The sequence below is a fragment of the Acanthochromis polyacanthus genome, chromosome 16 (assembly GCF_021347895.1).
Source record: "Acanthochromis polyacanthus isolate Apoly-LR-REF ecotype Palm Island chromosome 16, KAUST_Apoly_ChrSc, whole genome shotgun sequence".
Lineage (NCBI taxonomy): Eukaryota > Metazoa > Chordata > Actinopteri > Pomacentridae > Acanthochromis > Acanthochromis polyacanthus.
This window is the reverse complement of record NC_067128.1, coordinates 21,650,054-21,672,058: the sequence shown is the minus strand read 5'-3', so window position 1 is coordinate 21,672,058 and position 22,005 is coordinate 21,650,054. Positions and strand designations below refer to the sequence as shown.

Genomic DNA, 22,005 nt, shown 5'->3' with positions numbered 1-22,005 from the left:
GACAAGACCATGCTATATTATTTCAGCTGGAGTTTGTGTGTGTGTGTGTGTGTGTGTGTGTGTGTATGTGATGGGGTGTGGGGGATAGTATTGCTGTCAACAAATGTCAAGGCCTCAGTGCCTAAAAGGATGTAGCTTGACATCATGAATGTGAGTGTTATTTTTCTCCACTTGGCATCTGTAGACCCCCCTTCACTTAAAAAAGTGCTTTTCTATTTTGGTTAACTCTTCTTACACACAACTGTGACTCTAGAGATTTTAAAAACAAAAAAAATAAATAAAAATTGAGTGCATAAAAAGACAAAGAGTTCATAGAATCTTGCAGTCTGTATAAGAAACAAAGATGATCTGAATATGTTTGATGTAATATTAATGAAAATCTTTATTTGATTGAAATTTAAATAAGCATAAATTGAGTCCAACACAGGCCCACGAGGTGCAAAGTTTTGAGTCTGTTCCTGTTGAGCATGAATGAAACACGGCACAATTATGTTTGAGATGTAACTACTTGTGTTAATGTGACTGCTAATTGTCACCTTCTCAAAATACAGGCTGAAGGAATTTTTTGACAAAAGTTATTGTTTTGCCTAAATCATCTCCTCATGATGCTGGCCACCCCTAGTAAAATCTCCTGCATCCTCAGTTGAACAGATCCTGTGGTTGCACCCCTGTAGTATAATGGTCTAGGTCAAGGTTAAAAGCTTCTTTTGTTTTCTGAAAAAACTAAAAAAATGACAAGCCAATATTTTAAGAGTGTGTCAACTTGCATGTTTGCATTTGTGATTTCACTATACACCTGCAGAAGCATTACCATGTTGAGGATGCGAGGATCTCTGCCACAGTCCAAGAATGACCCAACCTTAATGTTGAGAATTAGGAATTGAATGATATGTGTTCTTCAGGGATGACACCTATGTCAATTATTGGTAATTACTGAAAGGCAGATTATCAATATTTGGAACCTATATACGCTTTTGGTAATGTTTCAACAGCATGTGATAGCAGGAACCTGTCACCAATAACCAGATTTCTTAATTAAAAAGAGTGACTGAATGTAACTGAATATGTATAATAGATATAGGAGATATTAAATTAGGACACTTTCCTTTGTTTATGTGACTGAGATTGACCATTTTGTCTCCTGCAATTACATCTTCTCTAGTTTCTAAATCTTTCACTGTTCTATCACTCTTATTGTCCAGCGTGATACAGATCTAAAATCAGAATTATTGTTATCCATACTCTGTTTCACAGGAATTACAGCATATCTATCTATCTATCTACCTATCTATCTATCTATCTATGTATCTATCTATCCATCCATCTATCCATCCATCCATATATATATATATATATATATATATATATATATATATATATATATATATATATATATATGGAGAGAGCGAGAGACTTTGGCAGTTATGTGGCTTATAGTCTGGATCCACAGATTTGTTAAAGACTTCTGTATCATTGCGAGATAGTGGCACGGCGTCACTGTAACTATGACTACAAGTGAACACTACGTCAGCTGTCTGCTGACGACCACATGATTGCGATCCTACTACAAACTGACCGCTACGGACCACGAATTGTTTCAAGATTTCATCTGTCGGAAATTATACAATGACTGAGAAGCCTTGGCAGAGTACTGTGCTCTCTGAGTGCTTTTTTTTTGTTATTGTTGTTGTTATTTTTATTATTAATACTATGAACAATATGCCCTTTTTGAAAAAAATATGTCCACATATGTGGACGCCAGGTCTTAGGAGGTTAAAGTTAACCTATGTATAGTGGACAACGGTACAATATCTCATGATGCCATGTCTTAACTTTTTCATTCTGGAGACCAAAACTAGACCTGTATCTTTGCTGTGTGGAACTGTTGCATTGACTGTTATAGAGAAAGACAGATAGTAAAGAGAGAATGAGAGGCAGACAATGACAGAGACTAAATTATGGTTGAAAGAACAACAAAAGGGTTTGTACCCTGCTGTGTAGTTGGTCCATCTCGACAACCAGTGATCCTAGGTTGGAATCAGCCAGTTGCAGTAATCTCTCTGGAGCTTTTTGAGGCGACAGCATGTGCTGCAATAGAGAAACAGAGAGATGAAGGAATTACAGCAAGAAATGTCTGACACATTTTGGCCCAGGGCTAGGCTTTTGAACTGCCTGGCTCTTTGCTGTAGAGCTGAAAAGAAGAGGATGAGCAAGCGAAGGCAAGAGGCAAGGAAGACAAACAGAAAGAATTAACTAGCATAACATATCTGTTAAAATGCACTGTCTTTTGATTGTGCTACAGTCAAGAATGTAAAAACAATTCATATGGGATAAACATATGGAATTCTAATCCCATTACTCCTCACTTCTTATCCAATTTAATGAGAAAATGGTAAGACTTTAGAAACACTAGAAATCATGCGCACTGTGAAATATCAATGACAACGCTCTGCTAACTATTAGGCAGGTTGAGTGAATGAAGACTGTGCTGTCTCATCAGACAGTCACATATTCCATTTAGCCAGGATTGATGACACAGGGGTTTTAAGGTTTTTTACATTTGTAAAACATATTTTTGGACTATTGTGGTTGTGGCTCAGGTGGAGGAGTGACAGATCATTTACCATTACAACATTTACGAGGACAAACATCACAAGGGTAAGATTTATGCTTTCTCTCAAATGTTTTCAAACAGCTTTAGTCATCCAGGACAATGTCATGTATGTGACTGAGTGAATATAGCTCTTGGAAATGAAAAACCTGCTTTTGTGTAGTTCTGTCTCACATTAATAACCAGTTGTTTCATAAGTAATTCAGAATTTGGACTGATATATTTTTAACTGTTAATGTGAACTGCCTACATGTGTATGTGAGATGAAGCAACAAATGCTAAAGCAAACACGGTTGCAGATTTAGTAAAGTCTGGAGTTTAGAAAAAAATGAAGACAGTGATCTTAAAGTCCTAATTACATCAAATTTGGAGTTGAGGGTCATATTCATACATATTCATCAATAATAGGTAATAAACTATCAAAGGCTTGATTAGCACAGCTTACACATCAGTGGTACCATTTTTTTTCTATATTTTATTTGTTGTTTATTAACCCTACTCTAATGATAGTAACATGATTGCTAATCCATACTAATGTTAGCTTTTTCTCAGGAGTAGAAGCTAGATATTTAGCTAGCTGTTACTGCTGACCAAGAGGACAAACTTACTGATGGAAAAACAGCCAAGAAAAAAGTACAAAGAATTTGTCTCATCCTGATAATATGCATAACAGGGTTGCATGAGTAGAGTGAGACATTCAATCAAGGCTGACAATGTTATGAAAAAATGAAAAATAGTAGAATGGACATAGCTTTGCTCTAGCCATTCTTTTAGAAAACTGTTTGATGATGTTAATTCCAGCATATCATGTGATTTAATGTTTTCTTCTTCTTCCACCAGTTAAAAAGGTTATGCTAACAGGGTTGTTGCGGGACACCCGTTCCATGCATAGTAATTATCTAAAATATTATGTTGATTAAATTTTTTTCCCCACAATTGCAAGAGACATCAATGAAAAAAAAAAAAAAAAAAAAAAAAAAGGAGATTTACATTTCATTTTAACTGTTTTATTTGAGATTCAATTTGGTCATCAGGGACAAGAGAAAAATGGCATTTTAGAGGAAACTCCAGGTATTTTTAAAAATATGTTCAAATATTCTTTTCTCCTATTTATTTATTTTTTTTTAAGATTTGGTCTCAGGACAAGTAAATTTACACAACAACTGCATGTTTTAGTATTTTGTACATGGACTATTAGAAATTTGATGAGTGAGATGTAAAAAGTCCTCCCATTCTGGAATGACCATTAAAGTGTTTTTATCTGATGTCTTGCACTATATGTCACCTATATACAATAACTGAGCCAACAATGACCAAAAAAGTTTTGTATTTTATTTTAAAATTTGTCTTTACTTAAAAATGATTTTAAAAATGCTCAAGCACTTGAGGAAGTATACTTTTTGTATATACTTGTTTTTATGTGCTCAATAAAATGCTTCCTTGAGTTTTTAGTTGCAATCCAATGTGCGCATTATACAACCCCACTTTAAGGAATTAAGAGTACATTTAATGAGGGTGGAAAAACAAAGGTCCCTTTTTCAGAATTATGTCAATTTGTGCAAGCAAATAACATTGTGTTAAGTTGATTCAGGGGAACTTTAAGTGAACTCTAAGCAACAGCAACAGTTTCACTGATGACATGAGTAAACAATTAATTGAAAATATATTTTCCAATCACTTTGACAAAGATTTTTTTACCTTGAGTTCCTCTGTCATGTTCTCAAAGCGGTATAACACCTTATAAGGTGGTGGGAGGGGCGTGGTCAGAGTGACATCAGTGATAATCCGATACAGGCGGTCCATATCACTGATCAACAAACCCGAGCACTCATCATCACAGGCTACAGAAAGAGATAAAACACACAAACAACAGTATGAGAAGTGTCCACAAATTCTCAGTCAGTTTAACCTCAGTCGGGCAAATTCCAAACTCGAAGTTTCAAAATACCATTGGGTGACATTACGGTCACTATGTTCATTTTTATATACAGTCTATGGATTTTCATACAGTCATCAAGAATTTGTGAATGCATTTTTATATAAATGTTAACAATCTGAGATATCTTGAGAAAGATCAAAGACACATACACTACCGTTCAAAAGTCTGGGATCACTTTGAAATGTCCTTATTTTTGAAAGAAAAGCAGATTTTTTTTTCAATGAAGATAACATTAAATGAATCAGAAATACAGTCTAGACATTGTTAATGTGGCAAATCACTATTCTAGCTGGAAACGGCTGATTTTTAATGGAATATCTACATGGGGTACAGAGGAACATTTCCAGCAACCATCACTCTTGTGTTCTAATGCTACATTGTGTTAGCTAATGGTGTTGAAAGTCTAATTGATGATTAGAAAAACCTTGTGCAATTATGTTAGCACATGAATAAAAGTGTGAGTTTTCATGGAAAACATGAAATTGTCTGAGTGACCCCAAACGTTTGAATGGTAGTCTAAGTGTATTTATAACAACTGAATGTTTGTTTGGGTGCTTTATGTGTGAGGTCGTAAACATCAGTATGTGACCGTGGTGACTGCTTGTGTTTTTGTGTTTAAGTGGCGCTGCCATCAGAGAGACAGGCCTGCCGATGCATGAAATTTAGCACAGAGAGGCAAAAGCACCTATTATGAGCACACACTGCAGGCTAACAACACACACTAGCATGCGCACACACCAGGGAATTCACTGAGACACACATTTTTCTGCATTGTGTGTGTGTGTGTATAAATTTCTTTTCCCTTCTGTAGCCAGAGGCTGATTTATTGCACAAATTAAAATTTCTGACAAGGGAAATCAAAGATAAATTAAATAAAATAAAAGCTGTTTCTACTCTATCAATCTCTGACAAAACCACAACACACAAATAAACCAGTGCATTCATGCAGTGCCATGCATACACACAAACCCATACACTCACAGCGAATGTATTGCATGTGGGAATAAACAGCTGCTTGTCAAATCCATGCCATTCACTGATGAGAGATTGTATTCACTAATTTCCCCATCATGTGTAAATATCATCTACTACACATGTATGAGCTGTGAAATTGTACAAAAAGCCTCACTTGGATCATTGTCTGCACCTGTTTCTTGCAACAGTTGGCAAGGAAGGTCACGGTGTCTCCACATCTGACCAGTTTGCACAAATTGATGTATATTTGGCTAGCTTCAAGTTGCTTGGAAGGAAATCTTTTCTAAGATGATTTGGCTGAGTAACAGGAGTACATTTAGTCTCACATAGCCAGACGTATCTCTAAAGCATCGTGTCAGCGCTGGAGAATGGTCTGCTGCACTTCACAATCATTCTGCTATTGAGGGAACATACAGTCTGGATGGTTTGCATTTCTTTAAACCTATCACTATCTTGTTGGGCTGAGCTAATTCTCAGATGCAGCACAACCCTTCACTCTTGCACAATCACTGGACCAGCCTGCAGGAGCAACTCTGTTAGACAGCAAATGTTGTGAATATACAACATTTTTATATGCATTTACAGTCATTCCCTGAAGGAATCAGACAGACCTGCCTTACTGAACAATTCCAATCTTTGCAAACAGAAGCCATTTTGTAAAAAAAAAAAAAAAAGGACACACGTAAAAGCTAAATGCTTAACAGTCAAATAGTAGCCACTAAAACACGAGAGGATTTTGACAGAAGGGCTCAGGCTCAGTTAACTGTAACATACAAGAATATATATATTTGTGCCTGTTTTAGTTAGACAATAACTTACGGGTGGTTTATTCAACTGATTTAGTATCACAATTGTGGGGGCGGCATGGATCAGTGGGTAGAGTGGCCGTCTTGTGACTGGAAGGTTGCCGGTTCGATCTTCGGCCTGTCGAGCTCATGTCGAGGTGTCCCTGAGCAAGACACCGAACCCCTAATTGCTCCTGGTGGGTCGTGGTTAGTGCCTTGCATGGCAGCTTCCGCCATCAGTGTGTGAATGTGTGTGTGAATGGGTGAATGTGATGTATCATGTAAAGCGCTTTGGATAAAAGCACTATATATATATATATATAAAAATTGTCACTGTGTCTTTAATATATTTATTGTGCTCCAAAATACAGTATATTACCATTATTCAGAGTGAATCTGGCCATGTGGTCCCATACACATATTGGTGTTGTAGATTTATAGTTAAAAAAAAAAAAAATCTGATGTAAACTTGGATATGGGAAACACATTTCAATGGCTGTCACCAGTCTAGCTTAGTAAATTAGATTTCTGCATTTTAAAGCTGCATGGTAAGGTCAGAAGGTAACTAGTAGCTCTTATAATGACATCTTTGACTTGATTTGGGTTTTCTTTTATAGTTATTCATCCATCCGTTATTTATACACTGCTTAATCCTTGTTAGGGTCATTGGGAGCTGGAGTCTATACCAGCTGACTTAGGGTGACGGCAGGGGACACCCTGGACCGGACACCAGTCTATCACAGGGCTACACATAGAGACAATCACACTCACATTCACACCTACAGACAATTTAGAATTACCAATTTCCAATTACCAATTTGTTTTTGGACTGTGGGAGGAAGCCGGAGGATCTGAATAAAACCCATGCACAGTGAGAAAATGCAAACTCCATGCAGAAAGATCTAGCCGGGACGCAAACCGAGGATCTTCTCGCTGCAAGGCGAAAGTGCTCTCTTCTATACTTAGTATTTAAAATGTTATTAAATTAAATTTACAAACTAGAAAAAAAACAAACAAATTCTTATCAATTACAAACAGACTAGTGAATTGTATGTAGATGTAATCTGAGGTCATGTTACTGACTGTATGTTTCCCCCTCAAGTTGATCATTTATTCTTAAGCACTACATTTCATGTGGATGTGGATGTGAACAGTTAAAAATGCAATCTGAGACATCACCTATTTTACTTTAGCTGCATGTCTATGCAAATGATGTTGTGCGGCAAGTGAAGGCTGCCTGCATTTCCCTCACTCAAGACTGTTAATTTTTAAGTGCTAAGTTGTGTCTAATAGAATAGAAGAAAGGTGGAGCAGGCAAAATGCAAAGTGCAATCACTCAGTGTACAGCAGTCTGATCGTTACACTCTGTGTAAACCATCAGGACTTGGTGGTCTGGACGTGGAGGTGAGTGGTGCGGTGCCAGGGTGCAGTGCAGCACACTGCCAATTTATGAACACGCGCCTTGTGTCTGAACACATAAAGACCTAAGCAAGCAATTTTCTCACTGACCTGAGAGCAATTTCACATCAGCCTCTGTCTTACAACCTTTTCTTCTACATTCTCAGTTGCCTGCATACACTTACCTCTAGACATGCTAATGGCACCAAATTGGCCCTGCCATTATGGTCATATTAGGTTTAAATTAGCTCCAAATGACATTGAAATTATTTTCTAAATGACTTGAATCTGACTTCTGCCACGATCTCCTGTCTCCCATGGCAACTAGAGAAAAGGGCTCTGACTGCTCATTTGCATTTCATCACCAAAATAAGGTAAAAAATCACAACATCAGGTGACAGTGCAGGGTGTGGAGGATAGAACAGAAAAAACATGGTAGAAACAGACAGCAAGGATGTCTGTCGGTCTATACCTTAATTTCAAAAAGAAATCAAAGAGCGAAACAAAAAGGCAAGGGAAAACAAAAGGAGCAAAAAAACAACAATAAACACAAGCCATGTGTTAGTCTTACAGATGATCCCAGATGGTCCACACACATGCCTTTCCATGCACTGGTCACAAGACAGCCCTGATGTCCCAACCCTGCAACGGCACTGTCCCGTGACAGGGTCACATGGTCCGGGCAGCGCTCCCCACAGGGAACACTTACATTCCTCACAGCGGCCGCCTGGCTTCCTTGGGTTACCATGGTAACCAGTGGCACATCTAAAGAAGGGGATGATGTTAAGAGAGAGAGAAATTGCCACAGCGCTAAAGTACATTTTTAATATATTTTACCTTCTCTAATGGTAATCAAGTGTCAGATCATCAAAAAGCTGTTGATGTTTTTATGCAAGCCTTCAGTGCATGTTGTCATTAAATCCAAATCAGAACATTGTAGAGTATTTTGAAATGACTTGGAATGAAAAGCTTTCCATTACATTTGAAACAAATACAAAACGGAAGTATCTTCACCAGTGGTTTTAGGCTTTTGGACCCCTTGTAAAATATTGTCATTGTCTGTAACCTCTCCCAAAGTCTTGTAAATGTGATTCGCTATGTGGCCTCTATTACACTGCAGGACTTCCAAAATTACCCTGTTTTGAAAAATGATGGGAGAATTGTGGTTTTCTGTGTGCGTCTGACCTCTCACAGTATTTGCCCTCATATCCCTCAGGACAAGCGGTACAACGGTAGTCATCAAACCCCTCTGCTACGCAGGTCGGACTGAAACTAGACACAGAACGAGATATTTGACAGGAATTACTTAAAACACGTTAAACAATCTAAATACAGTCTATGCTGCAAGAAAATGATATGACAACACAACAAATTATCAGTGCATTAGGATTTCAATTTTTAAGAACACACAAACAGAAAATTTACTTATTCTCAGGATTGCTCAGGGGGCAGGCACAGGGTTTACAGTCATCAGGAGAACCTCGGACCACACCGTAGAAACCAGGAGCACAGCGTTCACATCGATCACCCTCTGTGTTATCTTGACAGTTCTACAGACACATGAAATGAATGATAAATTTGTGCACACACTATTGACTTCCAATCATTCTCTTCCATGACTCTAACCCAATGCGTGAGTGCTGAAATTTCCACCATCCTCCACCTAGCATGACTTCTTGGTGTGTGTGGTTGGTTTTAAATAAAGAATGCCACTGTGAGCATAATGAATGCGGCTGTAACACAATGTCAGAAAAAAACAAACTTCCTCCTGCTTATCGAGAAAGCTTTTCATCTTTCAAAAAAGCAAACTAATTTTCTAATTAAATTAAAAGAAGTGAAGCTACACTGTTATCTGGATGTTGTATTTGGAAACTGCCACTGGCACAAAAAAAAGAGACATTAGATCTGTTTGAGCAAGACAAAAAAAGAAAAACAGAAAATTGGAATGGTTTGAAGGCATCTGTTGAATAAAAGGAATCTTGCATAGCAGATTCTAGCATATTTTGGAGACTCTTATTAATGATGAAGAAATGTGTGAATGCGTTAAGTTGTGTACAGTCTCCTGTGTCTGTCTGATTGCTTCAAGCTGACAAGGAGTGACTGAAAAGATGACACCTCATCACCTCTTGGCATTGAAGAGGCTTGTTTTTTAATAATTAGAATTACCCTGGCATCACTGCACCAACACCAGATGAGCTGGAGCAATATTAGTGGCATACTGTTATTGTTACCTGTTGACATTTTACGTCATGATTTTTGATACTGGTAATATTTATAACACCAGTGTGCTTGGCTTTGGAGTGGAAATTTAGACACTCTGAGTGAAATATTTGACAACATGACAGACATTCAGTTTGAATCTATTCAAAGTCAAAAGTTTTCTGTCTGTTTTTGATTTTCTTTTGTTTCACACAGACCAAAGCTAAAACAGTGACTTTTATTTTCCAAGAGAAAGTTGATTGAGCATACAGATTCACACATCCAGACGATCACTGGGAAGTGCCCAGTGTGATCGCAGCTGCTTCTGCAGAGCTGAGCATCTCTATTGCAGCAGCAGGGAAATCATTATTCATTTCTTTTCACCACCCACAGCTTCTGAGTCATTCAAGGCCGTCACAACGGTAAACTTTTATCTAGCCAGGACTATTTTTGATAAGAAATGTAGTTGCCCACACAAACAGTAATGAATGGCTTTTGGGCTCAGTCCCACTCCTGCATGATGAGGTGCTGTGAGAGCGTGCACAACAGCAGCCAGCTAGCTGTTAGCTGACAGGTGTGATCTCACATGTTACAGAGTTTAATAAGCTTCTTTCCTCAAGAGCGGGCCATCTGAAATACACATTTTCCCTCCAGGATTTCACTCACCTCTTTCTACATGTATAGCAACAATAACACACATAAGCATTATTATATCTCAAATATTTTCATATATTTTCAGAGATGTTTTGTTTTCAGTTTCCTCTTGGCTCAGCATATTACACAGCCCGACACACACACACACACACACACACACACACACACACACACACACACACACACACACACTGACAGACACTATGCCAATAGATTAAATTTTAACAATATGTACACACTGGAGACATAAAAATATAGGCAAATTCTCAGCAATGCAGACAACCAATTAATGGCCCTCCCCAAACATAAACACACACGCACACACGCCCTGAATCAAACATACACTTTCACTTTGGACAGAGAGAATTAAGTTCCATACTGTACACAAACACACAGCTCTCTCCTCCTCATACCCCCAGGGTCCTGTGTCTTATGTGTTCGACTTGTTTGTTGAAAATGGGAACTTCAATCAGTACTACAGGAAGTTGCCTCTTAACGAGGCAAGTCATTTCCATTAACTTCCTGTGTTCCTCGTTACTGCTAATTACCACAGAAACAAACTCGTATAGCATTTTCAATTTAGTCCGCTCGCTTAGAAAATGCTAATGACACTGTTATGGAAGGCAAGATAGAAATGGGGAAGGAAAAATGGCTGGGAGGCAGACAAAGACAGAAATGAAAGGGAAGAGAAGAAGAGGGAGGAAAAGAGCGGAAAGAGAGAAACAAACTAGTAAAATTACAGAAATTAAGCAGAAGTGAAAAAGACAATGAGAAAGGTTATAAAAGAGGGCGGAGGGGAAAAAACGGTAGAGCTGAAGGTAAAAGATTGTTGAGATGAAAAATGACAAAGCATGAATAAATACATAATTGAGGACAGGACAGAAGAAATTTACAGCAGAGAAAGAAAAAGTTAATGCAGCTTTCCACCGCAGGCACGAGGTGGCACAAATGTGCCCCATAATCGGCCCTTTCAGCCCTTGTGTTTCCATTGTGGTGTGGGATGCAACAGCTTCAACTGCAATGTTACTGCAATGTTCAAAACAATGACAAATAGTAGTTACTAAGCGTGACTCTAGTTCTGTAAAGGAAACAGAACAGTAGAGGTCTGTTATGGTAGCCTACATGGTGAATTTTATGTTGCAATTCACTAGCTGGGACCACACCATTGATTTGAAGCTTCATTGTTTACTGGATGCAAAGGATCAGTATGTTGGTGTGGGGAAAAGCTTAGTAGATGATCACCAGCGGCTTCTGGGCCAGTGGACCCTGAGAAAAAGGAGAGAACAGGAAAAGCACGCAGAAAAAATATCTTCCTTTTCCATGACTGCGCATGCGTCGGCATTGTGCTACCTTGCACAAGGTAGCGTTGTGCTACCTTGTGCAAGGTAGGTCTCCTAAAATTGATATTTTTGACTAATTTTAAGCTCCGTTTTTAAAGAATTTAGCTTTCGGACATCCTGACACTAAGTTTTTAAGTCTCCTGACCATGACATGTGGAGTGTTGCTAACACACCGTTTTGTTTGTAGCACATTAGCTAGCTAACTACCTTAGGTGTGACATAACGGACAGTAGTTCACAACAGAGTCTGTCACTGCAGCAGAGGAGAGCTTCAGATCCATTTTTGTTTCTTGTTGTCTCACGGTAACAGACAGTCCAGGGACTGGATTTAATCCTCTACCTCCTGACAGCGAATGAGAGATCAATAATTCTGGTGCTTTTCGCCTCCACCACTGGCTAGCCTGGCAGCCCGACCATCGGCTCCACCACCGGCTAGCCCGGCAGCCCGACAGCCCGACGACCGTCACCACCACCGGCCAGCCCAGCAGCCCGACCATCGCGCCCACCATCGGCTAGCCCGGCAGCCCGGCAGCCCGGTGACCGGCACCACCACCGGCCAGCCCAGAAGCTCCACTACCGGCTAGCCCAGCATCGGGACAAACGGCTCCACCACCACCGGGTAGCCCGGCAGTACCACTTCCAGCCCGGCGCCCAGCCAACACAAACTATGCCTGCTTATGACTCTGCGGATTATATCGCTTCAAAAGGCAAATAAAAAGATCACTGACCTTAAGGAGGACATACGATGGCTCTCCGACGAGCTACGGAAGAAAGACTCCCTGTTAGCCAGCTTCATGGAGGTATCCGCGGAGCAGTCCAAAAATATCGCCTCCTTTCATACTTCAAGCCAGGCCACGGTTGTTTGGGACCCCGCCAGTTGTCCAAGATCTTCCTCTTGCTCAACCCCCAGCCATCAGCCTTCTTGGTCGGAGGTGGTGGTCCACGGTCGCAATCAGCGCTCAGACGGGACTGTCTCACCTCCGGGTTTGAGCCTTTCCAACTACTATGCACCTCTGTCTGGTGACGATCCGGTCCACCCGGCTGATCCTCCGGTCCACCAGGCTGACACTCCGGTCCACCAGGCTGACGCTCCGGTTCACCGGGCCGACCCTCCAGTCCACCAGGCTAACACTCCGGTTCACCAGGCCAACCCTTCGGTCCACCCGGCCGTCCCTCCGGTCCACCAGGCTGACCCTCCGGCTCGTCAGGCTGTCTCTCCTGTCCATCGGGCTGATACACCTGCCGCTGTGGCTCTGGCTGCTCCTCACCTGTGTCTCCATCTGCCTACGGCAGCGGTGGGTATTTCATCGGCGGTGGATAACAGCGCGGGGGCAGCTTCACACTCCACCGGGAAGGTAAGGCCCTCTTCCCGTCTGAACGCCTCTTCTCGCCATAGACTTCTGAGGGAGGCCGTGATGAGACACTCGGGAAGCCTTCCATGATCCTCTCCCATCTCAAAGACAGTCCCACCACAACAACAGCTCGACCGGCCCTCTCCTGATCCACAACCACCGCCTCCTCCTCGTCCCCTCTTTTCTCCGACAACATTAATAGTTGGAGATTCCATCACCCGACATATCTGTTTCTTCAATGCTATCACACACTGCTTTCCTGGAACCACGGTCCCAGAAATCCTGGGTAAGCTCTTGGGGCTACTCCACTCACTTCCACCTTCCATCTATGGAGTGATAGTTCATGTGGGTTCAAATGACACAGCTCGTCAGCAGTCTGAGCTGACTAAGAAAGATTTTAAGGAGCTTTTAAACTTTTTAAGGAACTGCGGTAAGTCTGTTTTTATCTCTGGCCCCATTCCCACATTAGGTCGCGGTTCTGGTCGTTTCTCCCGAATCCTCAGTCTCAACACCTGGTTAATGTCCGCATGTAGAGCACATAGTGTGGAATACATTGACAATTTTAATCTCTTCTGGAACCGCCAGTCTCTCTTTAAAACAGACGGCATTCACCCAAATTTTCTGGGCTCACGAATGCTAACCGCTAACATTCAACACGCCGTTCAATCATCTCTGGGTGATTGACTGACACCGCACCCCCTCCTCTGAGCTTCCATCTCCAGATCCATCTCAGGCCGCTGTTGACAGCACTAACTCCCCCTGCTGGCCTCCTTTGGCACCTCCATCACCCTCCCATCTTGCTATTCAGCCTGTTATCACAGATAGGTCCTCTCATCACTATGCTACACATCACATCCCTGTCATCATCCGCAGAGAGTGGACCCCACACAACAAATCTTGCAATCTTGAGTCGCTCGGTCAGCTGATGCCGATCCGCAGGACACTGAGGAGGCGGGGCAGGGGAGGTGAGGTTATCCTGGACAACCTCCTTCGTCCAGACGTTACATCTCAGCCAGCTGATAATGTGGAAAAAGTCCGAACGGCTCTTCTTAACACCCGATCACTGTCAAATAAAACTTTCATCCTCCGTGACTTTTTTGACTCCCATAAACTGGGTCTAATGTTCTTGACACAGACGTGGTTGCGTGAAGGTGAACTGACACCCCTGCTGGAACTCTGTCCCCATGAATGTGGGTTCTTCAGCTCTCCCAGACGGACAGGGAGGAGAGGAGGAGGGGTGGCCTCTGTTTTTAAGGACCACTTCAAGTGTAGACAGACTTTGAACTTTCGTACTTTCTCAAGCTTTAAATTGCAGCTTTTTTTTTTTACCATAAACAGATCCTCTGTTGTTTTAATTGCTGTGATTTATCATCCACCCAAGTATTATGAGAATTTTATCTCTGAATTTGCAGACTTTTTAACGTCTTTCTGTCTGCAGTATGACAGGATTTTAATTGTTGGTGATTTTAATATTCCCATTTGTTGTGATGACAAGCCATTGGTCAAGGATTTTTTAAACATTATTGAGTCTTTTAATCTGACACAATTTGTGACTGGTCCAACACATCAGCATGGACACACTCTGGATCTGGTGCTTGGTTTTGGACTGTCCGTTTCAGTGAATGAAACCTGTGTGTTGCCAGTTTTAGATCATTCTCTGATTTTATTTGATGTTGGAATTCCCAGTTTATCTGTTTTGGGTACAGAGACAAAAACAACAAGGTTGTCTCGATATATCAGCCCCAGTGCCTTACAGGATCTTAACTTAGGACTGCCTGATGTGGTTGATCAGTCTTTCGTTGTCTCACTGAATCTTTTAATGATGCACTTAAGCGTCTGCTAGATTCAGTAGCCCCAGAAAAGACTCGAAAGCATCCAAATAAGAGCCATACTCCCTGGTTAAATGCAGACATACTAACCTTGAGAAAGAGTTGCAGAAAACTTGAACGTCAGTGGCGTCACTCTAGGCTGGAGGTTTTCTATCAGGTATGGAAGGACAGTCTGACATCTTATCAGTCTGAGGTGTCTGCTGCAAAGGCTGCATATTATTCTAATTTTATTATGGAAAACAAGCACAATTCTAGACTGTTATTTGACACGGTTTCTAAACTCACTCAAGACCACCAAGTTATTAGCAGCTCTGATCTGTCTGCCCATGATTTTCTGTTGTATTTTAATGACAAGGTAGAGGATATTAGAACTAAAATTCCTGTCTGTAACTGACAATGTTGAAGGCTTAGTTACTTTTCCTGTCTATGGTGTTGTTGGTTTCCTGAATTTTGAGCCTGTTTCTTTAGAAAGCCTCACCGAGGTTGTCATGGCGGCTCGGTGTACAACCTGCTCTCTTGATCCTCTGCCAGCGTGGGTTAGTAGAGAGCTTTGGTCCACATTAGGTCCGTATGTGTTATATATCCTCAATATAACGCTTTCCACTGGAGTTTTCCCAGCTTATTTTAAATCTGCAATTGTTAAACCCGTCCTGGCCTGGACGCTCACTCCTTTACTAATTAAAGGCCCGTGTCAAACCTGTCTTTTTTGTCAAAAGTTTTTGAGAAAGTGGTTTCAACTCAGCTATTGAAATATTTGTCATTAAATAATCTTTTTGAGCCTCTTCAGTCAGCTTTTAGGGCAAATCATTCTGCAGAAACAGCGCTGACTAAAGTGGTGAATGATTTGCTTCTAGCTGTTTACTCAAAGGCATCATCTGTTCTGTTGTTGTTGGATCTCAGCTCAGCTTTTGATACGGTGGATCACGGCATCTTACTGGACAGACTGGAGAATTATTTCGGCATCTCAGGCCAGGTGCTGAAATGGTTGAGGTCTTACCTGTCAGAGAGATCTCACAGTGTTTTCTTTAACAACGTGCTCTCAGAGTCCTGTGCTGTTAGGCATAGAGTAACGCAGGGGTCTGTACTAGGACCCCTGTTGTTTTCCCTTTATCTGACACCTTTGGGTCAAATATTGCACTCCTTTGGGATTTCTTTTCATTGCTATGCAGATGACCTACAACTATACATGCCCTTGGTCCCTCAAAGTGTTTTTGACACTGATAAAATCCAGGCCTGTCTCTCAGCTGTTAGGCGCTGGCTATCAACGAATTTCCTGCTCCTGAATTCTGCCAAGACTGAAATGATGGTGATTGGACCTGAAAGTGTTAATCCTCTGCTTGAGGACCTCAGAAATATCTTTAAAATCAGACCAAGTCTGTCATTTCAGGATGCTGAGGTCCTAATTCATGCTTTTGTTTCCTCACGGTTAGACTATTGCAATGTCCTTTTATCAGGGGGGTATTCCACGAAGCTGGCTTAGGTCTAAGCCTGGCTTATTTCGGTCAGCTTCGCTAACTTTAGTGAGAGTTTTGTTCCACCAACAAGGCTTAGGGCAGGCCTGGCTTGGTAACTACGGTAACTCAGCCAGAGCAACAAGCCTGGTCCGGGGTAGGCTAACAGTCAAGCTTACTTTAGCCCCATGTCAGAGAAGGTTCTGACGAGCTTCAGAAAGACGCCTGTGAACCGCATTAAATTCATATTGATCTGTAATCAATGATGTTCTTGTTCGGTGACATAATTGAGACCTTTTTTAAATAACGCCGGAATAACCGTGAATCAAACTATATCATATTACACTACACATTTTGTCACAGTGCACAACTGTGGCTCAGTGGTTAGAGCGTAGTTAAGTAGATTAAATGTGGTTCTACTTTTCATTGCGCCATGGGTTAGAATCCACCAGCGGTAAATACTTGGAAATATCTGATTTTCTTTCTTCTTTCACCCTCAAAGTGCAGTCAACACGTAACAGGAATAGGCACAGATTGTCTTAAAATAAGCAGGACACAACAGCCAGTTTTCCATAAAGAATACCTTCCTTTAACCAGCGGTCCAATCTGATCATGATGATAATCCAAAGGTGATGCCAAATGATAACTATTTTGTGTACAAGCTCATTTGTGTCTTCTCCCTTATTTAAATGTAGGGCACAGTAGCACTTTCATCTCTAATAAAAATGACATCTCCTCTACAGGCCTACATGTTTTTTCTGCTTTTTTATTCAAAGTTTGAGTGTTTGATGAAACATCTCCACATGAAGTTGCCCCTTTTTTCCAAAGTATTCCTACTTTGGTTTTAGGTGTTACCTATGTTGCTGCTTTATTCATCTATGGTGGATATATATTTGTCAAATCAAGAACATGAATTAGGCCTACCAGAGTAAAAAGTGAAAACCACCATCACATTACACAAAACCAGGCTATGTTGTAGCCTCTTTCTCTCATATATATGTATATGTATGTATGTATATATATATATATATATATATATATATATATGCATATATATGTTTATACACACATAAAAAATGTCTTCAATGGGTTTTGAAAAGCTTTATTTCATCAAGATTGATCTCCTCTGCGCCACAGTAGTGTGACAAACTTCAGGGTGAGGAAAAAAAAAGTCATCAACTACTGCAGTTGTGGGTTATCCCTAATCAGTGTCAAAAACTTGCCCTCTGAAAATGAAATTTTCAGACATGTGTGCGTGTGTACGCTCAGACTAAGTGCTTCATTAAAAAGAAAATAAACACTTACGCATTTAAACAGTCGGCAATGCTTTGCCAGGCAGCGTCTCGAGCTTTATTTATCTACCGTGTTGCCTTTTCTTGTGATGATCTCCCTGTAGTCCTCGTACAACTCCGTGAGAAGTTTCTGCTCCGCCGAAGAGAAAATTTCCGCTCTGTTTTTAGACGTAATGTCATCATTTCGACGATCGACACGTCGGGGCTTTTAATCTCCCCCGGACGCGCGCTCAACCGCAGCTTGGATCAGCCTGGCTTGAAGAAGCATCTCTGAAAAACAGCTGAGCCTCGTTCATGGAACTACTTGCAGCTGAGATTAAAGTTGCCGCTTATTCAAGCCGCGCTTACCGGCGTAAGCACAGCCTGTTTTAGCCAGCTTCGTGGAATACCCCCAAGGTCTGCTGAAATCAGTCAGGCATCATCCATTAATGTATTTAAAACTAAGCTGAAAATGCACTTGTTTTCTCTTACATATGAATCCTAAATTGTTTGTTTTACTTATGTCTTTTTTATTGTTCTGTTTTTATTGTTTCTATTTTTATCTGTTTTAATTATCTGTTTTTGTTTCTGTGTACAGCACTTTGACGGAAAGCGCTTTATAAATAAAGTTATTATTAGTATTATTATTATTAGAATTATAGGGAGGATGCACACAAGAAGCGAGAACCAACAAGTGGAAAGGACAGCGTGGTAAATATGGGCGTAGGACAGGAAGGGGAATGACTGAGGTGTGGTCTTGCTCCTGAACCTCAGCTAAATATTTTTATCTCAATTTTCAGCAGTTGGAACATGCACAATGAGTCAAGTTGCCATAAAATGACCCACCAGTTACTGAAATGGAAAACAACCTTGAGAAGAATAGACATAAGAGAAAACAAGAGGATGTGGTTAGAGGAAAAAGGAGTAGAGATAAGGTGCAATAGATGAAAATGAGGAAAAATTTTGAAACCTTAGATGCAGAAGTGGGTCAAAAATGACCCAGTGAGGTTGTTTTCTTGCAATATCTTAGTAATGAAAAGTTTTCGTCATCTCATGTTCCAGCTATTCTCAAAAATATGTCTTTGATGTCAATCAATTTACATTTCTAAGTAGTCTTTTACACTTTTAAAGAAATTCTACTATTTGTATTACTACCCCAAGCTCTTCATCATTGATGATATCCCACAAGAGGTGATGCAGTGCACAAACATGGAGGGACATAGAGCAGCAACAGCTGGAGGAAGAGTGGAAAAATGTCAACAGAATGGATGTTGACATTCTTCTACTGCTGTTCTGTGTAATAATCTTCTTTTTCAATCATCACAATGTTCAAAATCTGATATACTGTGAAAAATAAACACATTTCAAACATTAAATTATTCTTGTGTGGACAAAAATATAATACAAACAATAATACAAATGATTGTTCTTAAAATGACAAAAAAGGCATAAAAACACTGATTCTTATACGGTCATTTCTGACCCACTGATGGAAGAGTGTAGGTCCAATCACTGGAGCATCTAAGGGTTAAAAATAATTAGAAAGCAGGGAACATTAAGAGATGATAAACATTAGTATTCATGTCAGATGCAGCTTTTATTGTCATTGCATGATACAATAAAATTCAAGCACTCATAAAACGGATCTCATAAAAAAAGCAATAAATAGTAAATACCACACTTCCTACTCATTCCCCACCCCAAATCACTCACTCACACACACACACACACACACACACACACACACACACACACACACACACACACACACACACACACACACACACACACACACACACACACACACACACACACACACACTTCTTGAGTTCGTTCAACTATTCAATGTACGAGGTTGAAGGTTCTTGTTTTGATATGAAGCACAAGTGCTGTGTAGTATGTGAGGATGCTTTTGGTGAGTTAATGTGGAGGTATTATTGCAGCAAAAGTATTTGTAAATGTGTATCAGGAATTGCATGTCTGTATCTCAATTTGTGTGTCTGTAGCAAGATTTGATACTGTAACTCGGAATCTGCAATTGTCTTTTAAAAATTTGTGTGTAATTTTTTCAAATGTGTATAAATCTGATAATCTGTATTCAAATTTGTACATGTAAAAAGATTTGTCAATGCGTACAAAGACATTAACAGATGAAAAATTTAAGTATTTGGCTAAAACTGCTGGAAAAACAGACAAATCACCGACTCCAAGTGAAGCGGGCTTCACAGTTGGATATCTTTCTACGTGACTTTTGCTACGTTTCTGCCTTTAGATTTGTATCTGTATCTCAGGCTCATGGACTCGTTCATGCTGGTTGTGTATCGCTCTGCTGCCCTGTACCTCAGTAGTTATGTTGCCTTATTGTAGTAAATAGTTTCGCTACTATAATACCCCATAAGTTACAGGCTGCTTGTGGTCAGTATGTGTCTGACATAAGTGTGATGGTGCTAAGTTTGAGTCTTTCATACATGAGTAATTCAAAGTTTAAGGATTGCGGTTTAAATCAGTACTTTAAACAACATAATGGTATTACAAATGGAATGAATCCTCCACCTTAATATAAGCAAGCTTTATAGAAAAATAGATCTGCCTTTGACACTTGTTTAAACGCAAACAAAACTGAATGTAGGCTATGTACTTTCCTACTTCAAAAACTATGGGATCAGTCTGTCTGGAAAAAGTTTAGCAACGAATGGTCAACAAATTCATTGGTATCTACTTGCAAATATCTAGGTTATTTAATTAACGACAATTTGTCTTTTAAGGTGCGCATTCAGTATATGGCAAAAAAAAAAAACAACAACCATGAAACAGTGTTAGCTGGTGTGCTAATTAATCAAAACAGTGTTACCTGTTTTTCTAAACCATATAAAAAGCCTTATCTTGGTGTGGTGGGGCTGTCGACTCTCCAGGCTGCAGGATTGATAATTTGGCAGCTAGCGTTCGGCGACAGAGCAATAGCTGAGTTAGCTCCAATCAATGGACGGTTAAGCTAGCTAGTGCTTAGAAAGTTGAGATACGCTACATGAAGCGAAAAGAGGTGTTTGAGTGATGCTGTGTGGTAAGTACAGGCTACTTGGGTAGGTGGCTCCACCTGACGCAGGTGTCACGATCACCAGTTAATCAGGATTGGCGTAATGAGATAAATGCTTCTGAGGCATACGCAGGGGGCGTATCCCATAGTTAGGCATCAAAATGAATGCTAGGAATGAGAACGACCTTGTTCCTGTTATTGATTATGGAGATGTGTTGTATATGAAGGCTTCTGCTAATGGTGTTTGCATGTTGGACAGTGTGTAACGTGGGACACTGAGATTCATTATCAAATGTGGTCCCCATTGTGTGCTCTATTCTAAAGTTATGCTGCTGCCCTCTTAGCCAGGTCTCCCTTGTAAAAAGGAGATCTCTGGTCTCAATGAGACTAACCTGGTTAAATAAATAAAACAAACAAATAAAACTATTGGTTTTATTTATACGGTTACTATGTGTACACTTACAGTAGCTGCCATAATTTAAGCAATAATTAATAAAAAAATATTTTGGCAAGAACATACAAGATGGTGTAAATTATCTGAAAAGTTTTCATGCAATAGTGTATATGACACATTGCACAATACATACGATCGATAGAAAAATTAAGTTACATTATCTCTTTTATGTTTTTTTTAATAGCTTGTTAAGCATTAAAGGTAAAGTCTGGAAAAAGATAGTTGCTATTTTGTTGGTGCCACTTCATCTTTACTGCATAGCTGATGTGAAAGCAGACAGTGTATTGTAATATTTTTTGGGTATGATGTGCTAAAAGTAAAAGATGATATAATCTTGGCAAATGCTATTGAGCTGAATATGTGTGTAATAAATAATGTTGACTATTCTAGTAATCACCGATGCTTTGATTGTAGTGTGTGTGCGTGCGTGCGTGCGTGTGTGTGTATGAAAAAAGAGGAAAAAGGAAGGCCTTGAAGCTGTGAGTGTAGAAGAAGATGAAATGTAGAGTACTCAAAACACAATAGTGCATACTTAAGGTACTATAACTGTAAAACAATAGTACAAACAACCTAATGGTGTAACATGCATAAAATCTGTCACAAAATAACAGGGCAAAGTTTGAACATGTCTGGGCATGTTCTTTGTAAAACATGACCTAATGATAACCTAATAGCATGTCCTCTGTAAAGCATGATTTAACAGTGAAATATAAT

The 22,005-nt window shown here is 40.1% G+C and overlaps 1 protein-coding gene across 2 annotated transcripts in view; it reads right to left on the bottom strand.

The window, feature by feature from the left end:
- lama2 (laminin, alpha 2) overlaps window positions 1-22,005 on the bottom strand; it is a 351,505-nt gene that overhangs the window by 78,449 nt on the left and 251,051 nt on the right. For both annotated transcript variants that reach the window (XM_051960749.1, XM_051960750.1), the window contains exons 33-37: window positions 9,134-9,258; window positions 8,894-8,980; window positions 8,280-8,473; window positions 4,310-4,452; window positions 1,990-2,088 (exon numbers count right to left, since the gene is read on the bottom strand). In XM_051960749.1, coding sequence (XP_051816709.1) covers window positions 1,990-2,088; window positions 4,310-4,452; window positions 8,280-8,473; window positions 8,894-8,980; window positions 9,134-9,258 — 648 coding nt within the window. The remainder of the gene's footprint in view (window positions 1-1,989; window positions 2,089-4,309; window positions 4,453-8,279; window positions 8,474-8,893; window positions 8,981-9,133; window positions 9,259-22,005) is intronic.